Source organism: Protobothrops mucrosquamatus, unplaced genomic scaffold (genome assembly GCF_001527695.2).
Source record: "Protobothrops mucrosquamatus isolate PMUCROS unplaced genomic scaffold, P.Mucros_1.0 scaffold670, whole genome shotgun sequence".
Lineage (NCBI taxonomy): Eukaryota > Metazoa > Chordata > Lepidosauria > Squamata > Viperidae > Protobothrops > Protobothrops mucrosquamatus.
The window spans coordinates 254,461-266,148 of record NW_015386958.1 but is presented as its reverse complement, the minus strand read 5'-3'; the positions used below and the strand labels follow the sequence as shown (position 1 = coordinate 266,148).

General features: G+C 42.8%; 1 protein-coding gene across 1 annotated transcript; it reads left to right on the top strand.

Annotated features, from left to right (window-relative positions):
* The first annotated feature begins 9,787 nt into the window (after nucleotides 1-9,787).
* Nucleotides 9,788-10,554, top strand: C1QTNF7 (C1q and TNF related 7). The gene has a single exon (XM_015818057.2). The coding sequence runs from the start codon at nucleotides 9,796-9,798 to the stop codon at nucleotides 10,411-10,413; it is 618 nt and encodes a 205-aa protein (XP_015673543.1). The 5' UTR covers nucleotides 9,788-9,795; the 3' UTR covers nucleotides 10,414-10,554.
* The last annotated feature ends 1,134 nt before the right edge of the window (nucleotides 10,555-11,688 follow it).

Sequence of the window (11,688 nt, the reverse complement as noted above, 5' to 3'; positions counted from 1 at the left end):
TACGTGCATTTTTATCATTCACAGTCTCTTTCATATTATTATTCCAACCAAACAATTTTGGAATTTAACTTTTTTCAATCTATTCAAAGCAACCTCTATGTCTTCTTAATCTTCACTAACAAGTCATTCATTCTATTGAGAACTGAAATTAACTTCCAATACTTTTTCATATAGGACTTGTCATTCCATGTGCACTCCAGGTTCATTCTCATTTTCATTCACTGTTAACCCACTGTTAACATTACCAAATAATGGTCTGTCCCACATTCAGAGTTCTTCATCGTTCTTTTATCCTTCATTAATTGTCAGTTTTTCATCATAAACAGGAAACTCAGTTGTGCTTATTTATTCTTGTTATCTGTAACAGATGTTTAAAAGCAGAAAAAGCCAGAAAAAGAATAAGAAAAAAAGCCAACAAAAAAGAAATAAAAAGTTTGCAAGCACTATAAGGTTAAATATGGTTTTTAAATTGATTTGTTAGGGGTGCCTAAAAATAGAACAGAACAGAACAGAATAGAAGCTGGAAAGGACCTTGGAGGTCGTCTAGTCCAGCCCCATGCTCAAGCAGGAGAACCTATACCATCTCCGACAAATGACTGTTTAGCCTCTTCTTAAAAATTGAAGGAGACCTTGATGAGGTCTCCTTCAATTCCCTCATCTAAGTCATTAATGAAGATATTGAAGAGTACTGGGCCTAAGATGGAGCCTTGTGGTACCCCACTGCTTACTTCTCTCCATGTGGATGTAGTACCTTTGAGGACTACTCGTTGAGTACAGTTTGTCAGCCAGCTACAAATCCATCTGGTGGTGATGTTGTCTATTCCACCTTTTTCTAGCTTACCAAGCAGTAGATTGTGGTCTGCTTTGTCGAATGCCTTACTGAAATCTAAGTATACTATGTCCACAGCATTTCACTGGTCTACTAATGGGTCATTTTATCAAAGAATGAAATAAGATTGGTTTGGCATGATCTGTTTTTAACAAACCCGTGATGGCTACCAGTTATAACTTTGTTTGCTTCTAGTTGTTTGCAGATCTTTTCCAGGATCTTCCCAGGTATTGATGTTAGACTGATTGGTCTTTAGTTTCCTGGGTCTGTTTTTTTCCTTTCTTAAATATGGGAACCAGGTACTTCCCTGGTGCTCCAGGATTTTTGAAAGATATGATGCGATGATTCTGAGATAACATCTGCCAGCTCCTTCAGAACTCTGGGATGTAATCTGTTGGGTCCTGGTGATTTATATTCATCAAGGTCAGATAGATGTTCTCTTACCATTTTCTTGCTTATTTTAATTTTTATTTGTAGTTTGTCTTTTGCAATAGTTTTTTTGGTATGTTGTGCTATAATTTCTTTTTGTATGAAGACTGATGCAAAGAATGAGTTAAGCAGCTCTGCTTTCTCCCTATTGCTTGTTACTTCCTTGCCATCTTCTCTCTTTAGTGGATTTACAGTTTCCTTGACTTTTTTCTTGTTATTAATATGTTGAAAGAAACTTTTTTTAAATTATCCTTGATTCTGTTGCAATTCTTTGTTCATTCTGAGCATTTGCTTTCCTGACTTTATCTTTGCATGTTCTGCCTGTCTGCTGATAATCAGACTTAGTTATGTCTCCCTCTTTCCATTTTTTGTACTTGTCCTTTTTGTCTTTCAGTTTATCTGAGAGATGTTTGTGCAGCCATGCTGGTTTCTTGTTGACTTTCTTGTTTTTCTTTTTCAGTGGTATTATGCTGGATTGGGCTTTTATGATAGTATTTTTCAGAGTTTCCCATGCTTCTTGAGTTGTTTTCCCCTTTAAGATTTTCATCCATGGGATCTTTCCTAGGTTCTCTCTGAGTTTGTTAAAGTCAGCTCTTTTGAAGTTTAAGACAATGGTTGGATTGTTTTCTATTGCTGGTGTTTGCATTATATTAAATTCCAGTATGACGTGGTCACTTTCACCCAAGGTTCCGGCAACTTCAACTCCCTCTATCACATCTTCTCTATTAGTAAGAATTAAGTCCAGTATAGTTTTACATATAGTTCCCTATTGTTTCTAGTTTGCCCTGTTTGTTCCCCAAGCTTTGAGCATTTGTATATAAGCATTTAAGACTTTTATATCTGTCTGTGGATATGTTTCCTGCATCTCCTGATTGTTGTTTGAGTTTTTCTTTATTCTCGTCACTGCCTACCTCATTGTTTGATTTGTTTTCTTGGGATTTATGATTGGTTTTGGATTCTAGAGATTCTAAAGATTGGTCAGCCTTCCCCATCAAATTTTAGTTTAAAGCCCTCCTGATGAGTTGGGCCAGTCTTTTTCCAAGTACATTTTTCCCTATGTTCGTGAGGTGCAGCCCATCCCTTGCCAAGAGTCCTTCACGTAGGAAATGCAGTCCATGATCCAGGAAACCAAAATTTTCTTGGTAACATCAACCCGGTCTGCAGATGGATGATTCTGTTCCTTTGAGGATAGAATCTCCTTATTACCAACACTCGCCTTGCTTTTTGGGGGGCTGCAGTCTGGGGTGCTTTTCTGTTTATCTCAGGTGTGTTTGTTTATGTGACTTTTTAGGGATATTTGAAGTTGTTTCTTTGCTAGGTGTCTGCATGTTTTCTTTGAGGGGGAGGTTGTGGGTCTGTGTGTTTCCATCTAAGGCAGGGGTATCAAACTTGCAACATCACATGATGTGTCGCGACGTATCGTGACTTTTTTTCCATTGGCAACAATGGGATGGGTGTGGTTTTGTCATGATGCATCTGGCCCGTGGGCCGGCAGTTTGACTCCCCTGATCTAAGGGGAGAAATCGATTGTTCAGTTTTAATGGGGCTGCTTCTGATTGGGTTGAACTGGGCAGAAGACGTTTGTTAGTTGTATGCTATTTCTTTCTTTGAGTATTGTGTTTCCTTTTATGTGTGACATACCTCCATTTGTCTTCCTCCAAGGGTATAAAACAGGTATAAAAGTTAGTCAGGTTTGTTAGGATACTCTGTGTGAAACTTCTTTAATAGTTTCTGGGCTCTGACATGATGTTTATGGACCCACTCGTTTTGTGAGGCAGGGAGGTGTTTCCAGGCAACTAGGTACTGAGTTGCTCCATGATATCTCCTAGAGTCAAGGATTTCCTTTATTTTGAAGTGTTGTTCGCCCTCCACCATGATTGGAGGTGGTGGGGGGGGATTTTTGGTCGTAAAGATGACTGACACTCTCTTTTCAGCAAGCTGCAATGAAAAATTGGGTGTATTTGCCTGAGATTTTTGGGTAATTCTAATTCTACTGTTACTGGGTTTATGATTCTTTTAATTGGAAAAGGCCCTATATATTTTGGTCCAAGTTTTTTACAGGGCTGTAGGGACTTTAGGTATTTTGTAGATAAGTACACCATTTCTCCTATAATGAATGGTGTAGGCTCAACACTTTTTTTATCGGCTTGTGCTTTGTATGCCTGCCTGGCTTCATCTAGTGCTTTTCTAACTATTGGCCAGGTGTTTTGTAGTTTTTCCATCCATTCTTTCAGTGATGGGATCGTTGGTTCGTTTGGGGTTAATTCTGGCATGGGGTTGAAACTTTGGCCGTTGGCTATTTGAAAAGGAGTGTAACCTGTGCTGGAGTGGACTGCATTATTGTAGGCAACTTCTGCGAAAGGGAGTAGGTCCGTCCAATCGGACTGCTGGAAATTCAAAAAACATCTTAAATATTGCTCAAGTACTGAGTTCATTTTTTCAGCCCCCCCCCCCCATTTCCTTGTGGATGATGGCTAGATGTTAGTCCCTGAGTGGTCCCTAAGAGGGATAAAAATTCCTTCCAAAATGCAGACGTAAATTGCACTCCCCTATCAGAGATGATGCATTGGGGTGCCCCATGCAATCTGTAAATATGCTGGATGAAAAGTTAAGCTAAAGCTTTTGTGGTGGGAATCTTTTGGCAAGGGATAAAGTGCACCTGTTTGGAAAACAAGTCCGTGACCGTCCAGACAACAGTATTCCCATTGCTTTCTGGCAATTCCACTATAAAATCCATGGCTATTTCCCTCCAGGGGGCTGAGGGATTTGCCACTGTTTGTAATAGTCCTGGCGATTTCCCCTGCAACCTCTTTGCAGTTGCACACTTTGGGCAGCTGGCCACGTAACTTTCTATGTCCTTTTTCATGGATGGCCACCAAAATTGCCGTTTAATTAAGTGTAATGTTTTTACAAATCCAAAATGCCCTGCTGATTTTGTGTCATGGCAAAGCTGCATGAATGTGACTCTTTGGGTTGTTGGTATATATAACTTTTCCCCTATCCAAGGCAACCCGTCTCTCATTGTGCACACATTTTTGTTTTTCTGGAACCATTCATATGTTTCCAAACTTTTCCGGAATTCAATTCCAGTTTGGCTGCTCAGTTGTGGTTTTAATTTAGCTTGGGCTCTGGTGGTTACTGGTGCTGCCAGTTGGGATTCTGCCATCATCGGTTTAGAGTCTGTGGTTCGCGTGCTGTTATATTGGGGCATGCGAGATAGTGCATCTGCCAGGAAGTTCTTTCTCCCCGGCAAATGTTTGAGTTTAAATTGGAACTGGTGGAAATGCTGGGACTAGCGGGCTTGTTTGGGGTTGAGCTTCCTGGGTGTTTTCAGGGCTTCCAAATTCTTGTGATCAGTCCACACCTGGAAGGGAATTTTGTTGCCTTCCAGGAACTGGCGCCACGTGAGTAATGACCAACGTATCCCGTATGCCTCTTTCTCCCATACGGGCCAGCGCTGTTCTGTTTCTGTGAGTATCTTGGATGTATACGCACAGGGGTGCAATACCCCTTCATCGTTTTCTTGTAATAGTACAGCCCCCACTGCCACATCACTTGCATCCGCCTGTATTACGAAGGGCCTATCCATGTCTGTGTGCCTCAGTACTGGTTCGGCAGAAAAAAGTCTCTTTAATCTCTCAAACGCTGCTTGGCACTCCATTGTCCATGTTAGTGGGTGGTTAGGTTTTACTGAGGATGCTCCCTTTGTTTTTAGTAAGTTAGTGAAGGACAGGGCTATCTGAGCAAATGAGGGGATGAATTGACGGTAAAAGTTTGCAAAGCCCAGGAAACTTTGTAGTTGCTTTCTTGTGCAGGGTGGTGCCCAATCTAATACTGCCCTGACCTTCTCTGGGTCCATTTCAATGCCTTGTGGGGATATGCGATAACCTAGGTAGTCTATCTTTTCCTGGTGGAATTCGCATTTCAAGAGTTTGGCATATAGGTGGGTGGCTCGCAGTTTCTTTAAAACCACTCTGACTAGGTTGACATGTTTCTCTTTTGATTTGTTGAAGATAAGAATGTTGTCTAAGTAAACAAGGACCCCCTTAAATAGGTGCTCCCTTAGAACGTCATTGATTAATTGCATAAATACTGCAGGGCCTTGTAATCCAAATGGCAAGACTTTGAATTGCTAGCACCCCATGGGGCAGTTAAATGCGGTCTTCCATTCATCCCCTTTCTTAATTCTCACGTGATAGTAAGCTTCCCTTAGGTCTAGTTTAGAAATTTTTTTCCCTTTCGAGAGGTGTGACAACATGTCTTTCATGAGAGGCAGAGGGTATAGGTTGCTTTCACTGATTGTATTCAGGGCCCTATAATCCATGCATAAGCGTAAAGAGCCGTCCTTCTTCTCTCTAAAGAGGACCGGGGCAGCCACTTTAGGCTTGGCTGGCTCAATGAACCCCCTTTTTAGGTTTTTCTTTATGAATCTTTCCATTTCCTCCTTCTCCTTTGGGCTCATGGAGCATAATCTGGGCTTCGGGAGTTTTGCCCCAGGCTTGAATTCAATGGCACAGTCTGTGGGTCGGGGGGGGAGCTCGTCCGCCCTCTCCTCACTGAAAACTTCAGCAAGGTCTCTGTATTCCTCTGGTATTTCTGGTAGTCCCTTTTCCTCTCCAATGGATGCTTTTCTGTTCTTGATTCTGGTAGCCCCCCTTGGGATTTTAAGTCCATAGGGTCCCCCTTTGGGAATTTGATTTCTGCTGTCCTACAATCCACCCAGGGGTTCCATTTTTGTAACCATTCCATCCCTAGGATCATTGGGCATTCCATGCCTGGGGTCACCACAAACGTTATGTCCTCCTCATGTTTGCCCAGGGAGAGGTGTATTGGTAAAGTGGCTAGGGTAGCTGGCACCCCCCCCTGCTATGGACCCATCTAACTGGCCAAATGAGATTGGTTGTTCCAGTCTCCTCGACGGAATGCCCAGATTCCCCACTAGCGTCGGGCTAATGAGGCAGTGGGTGCAGCCAGAGTCTATTAATGCTGTCACCCTCACGGCTTCGGCCATGGGGGGAATTAATATAGTCACTGTCTTGAGGATGGGTGCGATGCGTCCACTTACCAGGGGTTTGCCTTCCGAGCTGTCGTCTGAGGCGTCCACCGGCCCTGCGGTGTAGGCTGGGATTCTTTCCCCCTGCTGAGCAGATGGGGGGGATTCCACAGCTTCCATCATTCTCATTGCAGGTTCTTTTGGCTTAGGTGGAGACTTTCCGGAGTTACTGGCCGGTGATCTGTCTGGGTTGTGTTGGGTTGCTCTTGAGCGGCATTCTACAGCTCGATGCCCTTCTTTCCCGCACTTGAAACACCCCATTTGCTTCTTGGCCGTGGCCAATGGTTTCACTGGTTCGAGTGTCAACTCAGGCGGTGAGCGGCTCCATTGTTTTCCTCGGCGGTGCCTCTTCAATATGTTGATCTCTGCTTCCTCTGCCAAGACGTACCATTCCTCAAGTTGGTGTGGGTCCCCTCGGGGCAGGCAAGCATCATATAGGTCATAATTTAGTCCGTCTTTGAAATGGCTAAGGAGGATGTCTTCTGGCCAGTTCAGTTTGCTGGCAATGGCTCAGAATTCTTGCGTATAGTCGGCTACCGGGCGTTTGCGTCATCATTTTTATCCTTTCGCGGGCTTTGCGATCAGCCAGGGGGTCCTCAAATCGTCTTCTCAGAGAGGACATAAAACAATTGAAGTCGTTGAGCTCTGGGGCATTGGAGTCGTGCAAGTTCATCACCCAATCTGCGGCCGGCCCGTCCAGGGCAGATTGCACGATCCGGATACGGGCTTTGTCGCTGGGGATGTCCTGCCCGTATTCCTCCATGTAGCTGAGGACTTGGGTTAGGAAAAACCCCTATGCATGTAATTCTAAACATTTCCCTCCCACCCTTTTCTGGGGTCATGGTTCACATCTTCCAATCAACTTGGAAGATGTGATTTACATCCGGTTTCTTTTCCCCTTCTGCCTGGTTTAACTATAAAAATGCCAGACAGCTCTGCATATTGTCAAAGCAAGAATATACAGTATTTGCAGGGTTGACATCAAGCGTGTTGGCTCCCCTTTGAATTTCACCTCCAGCGGCGGACGTCTTTGAATGGATCGGTGCCTTCGTTCTCGGTGGTAGCCTCTTCCATTCAGATTGCCATCTGTGGTTCGGCGGGGGGTGGGGACTACTGGATCAGCAGATGTCCCCAGGGCTGCAGGTTCCACTTCCCCTTCGGTGTCTTTCCCTTTGCGGCTCCAGGAGCTGGGGCGGGCATAGGGCTAAGGATTCTCCTCTCCTAGGGAGCTTAGAGTTCTCTTCATTAGGTCGATCGCTTTCTCTAGGATCCAGCCCAAGTACGGTGCCCAGCTCCCTTCCTCTTCACTTGCGTGCAGGGATTTCTCCATCTCCTGCTTCCATTCTGGTTGTTTCACCCCCCGTGTCAGGGTCACCTTTCTTGATTTCTTTTCCCACTCGCCTTTCTTTCCAATGTCCATTGACCACCGAGGTTTGTGGTCCCGTGTCTCCACCACCTCTTCTCCTGAGGACTCTGACCTCTCAGATCCCGACATCTGGCAGGGTTTCAGCCGGGGCAGCGGCTCCCTTTCCGGGGAGTTTTCTCCCTTCCGTGCTCCACCGTCTGACATGGTAATTTTTGCAAAGTCCCCCGGCAAGGGTCTTCCTTCCAGGTGGACTAATTTTGCAAGTCCTGTCTAATGTAAGGACCCACCCCACTTTGCATCTTAAGAAGACAGAACTCTTGGAATATTTCTTCCAACAGGCATCTTTATTAGGAGAAAACTGGTTGCAGGCATTCTAGACAGGACTTGGGGTCCAAGCCCTCCCATTCAAGGTTTTAAGGGATCCCCCAGTAGCCCCACCCCATCACCCCCTTCTTCCAGCGACAGTCCCAGGCATTACATTCCCACCCCCTTTTCCTCACTGCCGGGAGGAAAGACTTCAGAAAGGATTACATGAAAGGTAATGGCCCCATTGTTATTGTTAGTCCTTTTGGTGATATCCACATCCAGTCCCTTTGAAGTATACTGAAGGATGTGAGGGCCATAAAGCCCCTTTGTTCACCCCCTTCCTTTCATCATATGACAGAATCCAGAGAAGGCAGAAATGGGGTTTTCCATAGTTGATAACTAGAGATGAAATATAATTGGATTCTGACACTGAGCTTGTTAAAGTCAGCTCTTTTGTAGTTTAAGACATTAGTTGAATTATTTTCAATTGTTTGTGTTTGCATTATATTGAATTCCAGTATGACGTGGTCACTTTCCCCCAGGGTTCTGGCAATTTCAACTCCCTCTATCACTTCTTCTCTATTAGTAAGAATTAGATCCAGTATAGCTTTACTTCTAGTTCCCTCCTCTACCTTTTGGGTGACAAAGTTTTGGCTAGGTTGGTTAGGAATCTGTTTGCTCTCCCACTCACTGCAGAGTTTGTCTCCCAGATGATATCTGGGTAGTTGAAGTCGCACATTACTACTGTGGTATGCTTCCTACATACATTTGTTAACTGGTTGGCAAAGAGTCCATCTATTTCTTCTCATAGGTTGGGTGACCTGTATTATGCACCTATGGCAATGTCCCTTTTTTCCCCATTTTATATTGACCCATATAGATGGAGGGCTTTTATCTTTGATCATGTGCATTTCTGTAGATATGTAGTATTCTCTTACATATAGTGCAACTCCTCCTCCTCCTCTTTTTGTAGTTATGTTTCAACAATTTGGATCCATCCATCAGTCCATGGGATTATAGTGTCCCATGATCATGAGACCACAATTTGTAAAATTCTGCTGGCCTCCCCATTGACTTTGCATGTCAGAAATTGGCAGTAAAGATGGCAAATGATTATCACATGACTGTGGAATACTGCAATGTTACAGTTGCAAGCAGGTCACCAAGTGCCCAAATTGCAATCAAGCGCCTGTGAAGATTCTGCAATGGTGACAACTATAACAGGGGTGTCAAACTGCCGGCCTGCAGGCCAGATACATCAAGTGGAAGCCGCGCCCACCCCAGCTCTGGCAAGGGGAAAAAAGTTGTGATACGTCGCGACACATGACGTGGCGAGTTTGACACCCCTGAACTACAAGGATCCATTTTAATTCCCCATCATTTAACACCATCATAACTTTGAATGGTTGCTGAATAAGTGGTAGCTCAATGAGGACTACATGTACTCCACAAATTACATCCTACCATTGCAATCACACAAGCTACTTCTTTTTCCTTCTTGAATGCTCTTCATCAGTACATACTCTTTTCTCTTTACTTATCTCATAGTCACCATCTTCCATATGCTGTGGGTCCTCACAAGATGGGTACTGTAGGTTTTGGCCTCCTCTGTCTATTATAGCTTTCATCAGTCAAGACTTCCACACAATGCCTTCAGTAAGAGAGAGAAGGTGTAACTAGGTTGCACTGGTCCTAGTGGAACCAAATGCATCATTCCCTGCCAAAGAGAATTATTATCTTGTCTTTAATAATACTTTATAACATAATGGTATGATTAAAATGATTTCCTTTCTCTTAGGTTTAAGAGGAAAGATGGGTCCTGCAGGACACACTGGAGACAAAGGAGACCAAGGGCAGCCTGGCAAAAGAGGGCCTACAGGATTAGTAGGAAGTAAAGGTGACATAGGACCTCTTGGTCCAGCAGGACCAAATGGGGAGAAAGGTGAAAGAGGAAAAACAGGTCCACCGGGGATCTGTAAATGTGGGCAAATCATACTGAGATCAGCTTTCTCTGTTGGTATTACTACAAGTTACCCAGAGGAAAGATTGCCAATCATATTTAACAAAGTCCTTTTTAATGAAGGGGGACATTATAATCCTTCAACAGGAAAATTCATTTGTGCCATCCCAGGGATTTATTATTTCTCCTATGACATTACACTGGCAAATAAACATCTTGCCATTGGCCTAGTTCATAATGGAAAGTTCCGGATAAAAACATTTGATGCTAACACAGGAAACCACGATGTGGCATCTGGGTCAACTGTGATTTACCTTCAACCTGAGGATGAGGTGTGGCTTGAGATCTTCTACACTGACCAAAATGGCCTCTTTTCTGATCCCACATGGGCAGACAGTCTGTTTTCAGGATTTCTCTTATATGTAGATACAGATTACCTTGATGCTCTGTCAGATGAAGATGACCTGTGATGGAGATGGCTACATACATCTAAATGAACAAAAGGCAGTGGACAGAATCTGCCCATCTCTTTTTATAAGCCAATGCTTTTGTCTGGAATTTTGTTTTTGTTGTCAAAGGTCACAGAGTAAAAGACTTATTTTCAAATAACAGAAACTTTCTTGATTGTCTGCTTCTTTTTAAATTCCAAGAAAAAAACCCCAGGTTTAATACTATGTAAACACATTTAAACATAATATTTTAGACAATAGATATTGAGTAATGACATGGTTCTTGTAAATGACAGGAGTTACTTCAGTTGTTGAATAATGATTATTATGAAAACATAGATATCAGTAGTAAAGGTTTTATTTTTTAAAAAAGAGGTAAGTCTGGGGTAATAAGACATGCTATTACAATTACCTTTTTGAATGATTTCACTCCAATCATAATAGAGAAAAATGAATAGACCAATTTCTGTAGACTTTTAAGTCAAACAATTGATTAATCCAATTCTGTATTAGCAATTCTAGAATTGGTGACTACCTCTGGAAACTTCCATATTTCTTCTCCCCTCCATGATAACTACATTCTTTGTGGGAAAGAATTATATATCTATAAAAACAGAAAACAGAATAACGGAGTTGGAAGAAGAGACCTTGGAAGTCATCTAGTCCAACCCCTGCTCAAGCAGGACATCCTTTCAGACAAGTGGCTGTCCAGTCTCTTCTTAAAAGTCTCCAGTGATGGAATACCCAGAACTTCTGAAGACAAGCTGTTCCACTGGTTAATTGTTCTGTTAGGAAGTTTCTCCTTAATTCCAGGTTACTCTCCTTGATTAGTTTCCATCCATTGTTTCTTGTCTTGCCTTCTGGTGCGTTGGAAAATAGGTTGACCCCCTTTTCTTTGTGGCAACCCCTCAAATTGAATTAAATTGAATTGAAATTGAATTGAAACTGAACTCCCCCACTACCCTGTGTGGTTCTCATTAATTCCCCATTCTGCTGCTCAAAGAGTGAATTAGAATCGATGTACTTCTTTGGGGATTTGATCCATTTAGCACCATTTTACGTTGAAGACTTTTTTGGAATAAATTCTTAGATATTTCCCTTGCAATGAAACACAATTCTCTTCCCCCATAACTATTTTTAAAAATTAAGTAGTAGACTTTTCTTTCTCAAGAGCTATATTAAAATCTATGTAATTTTTCTCTGAAAATGAAATGTTACCTTCATGAACATCATTCTGAACAGTCCAAATCATTATAATCAATCATCATCATCATCTCACTTGATTATGTGTCTTTC

Coding starts and splice junctions, on each gene's coding strand:
- C1QTNF7 (XM_015818057.2), top strand. CDS start 9,796: ATGGGTCCTGCAGGACACACTGGAGACAAAGGAGACCAAGGGCAGCCT.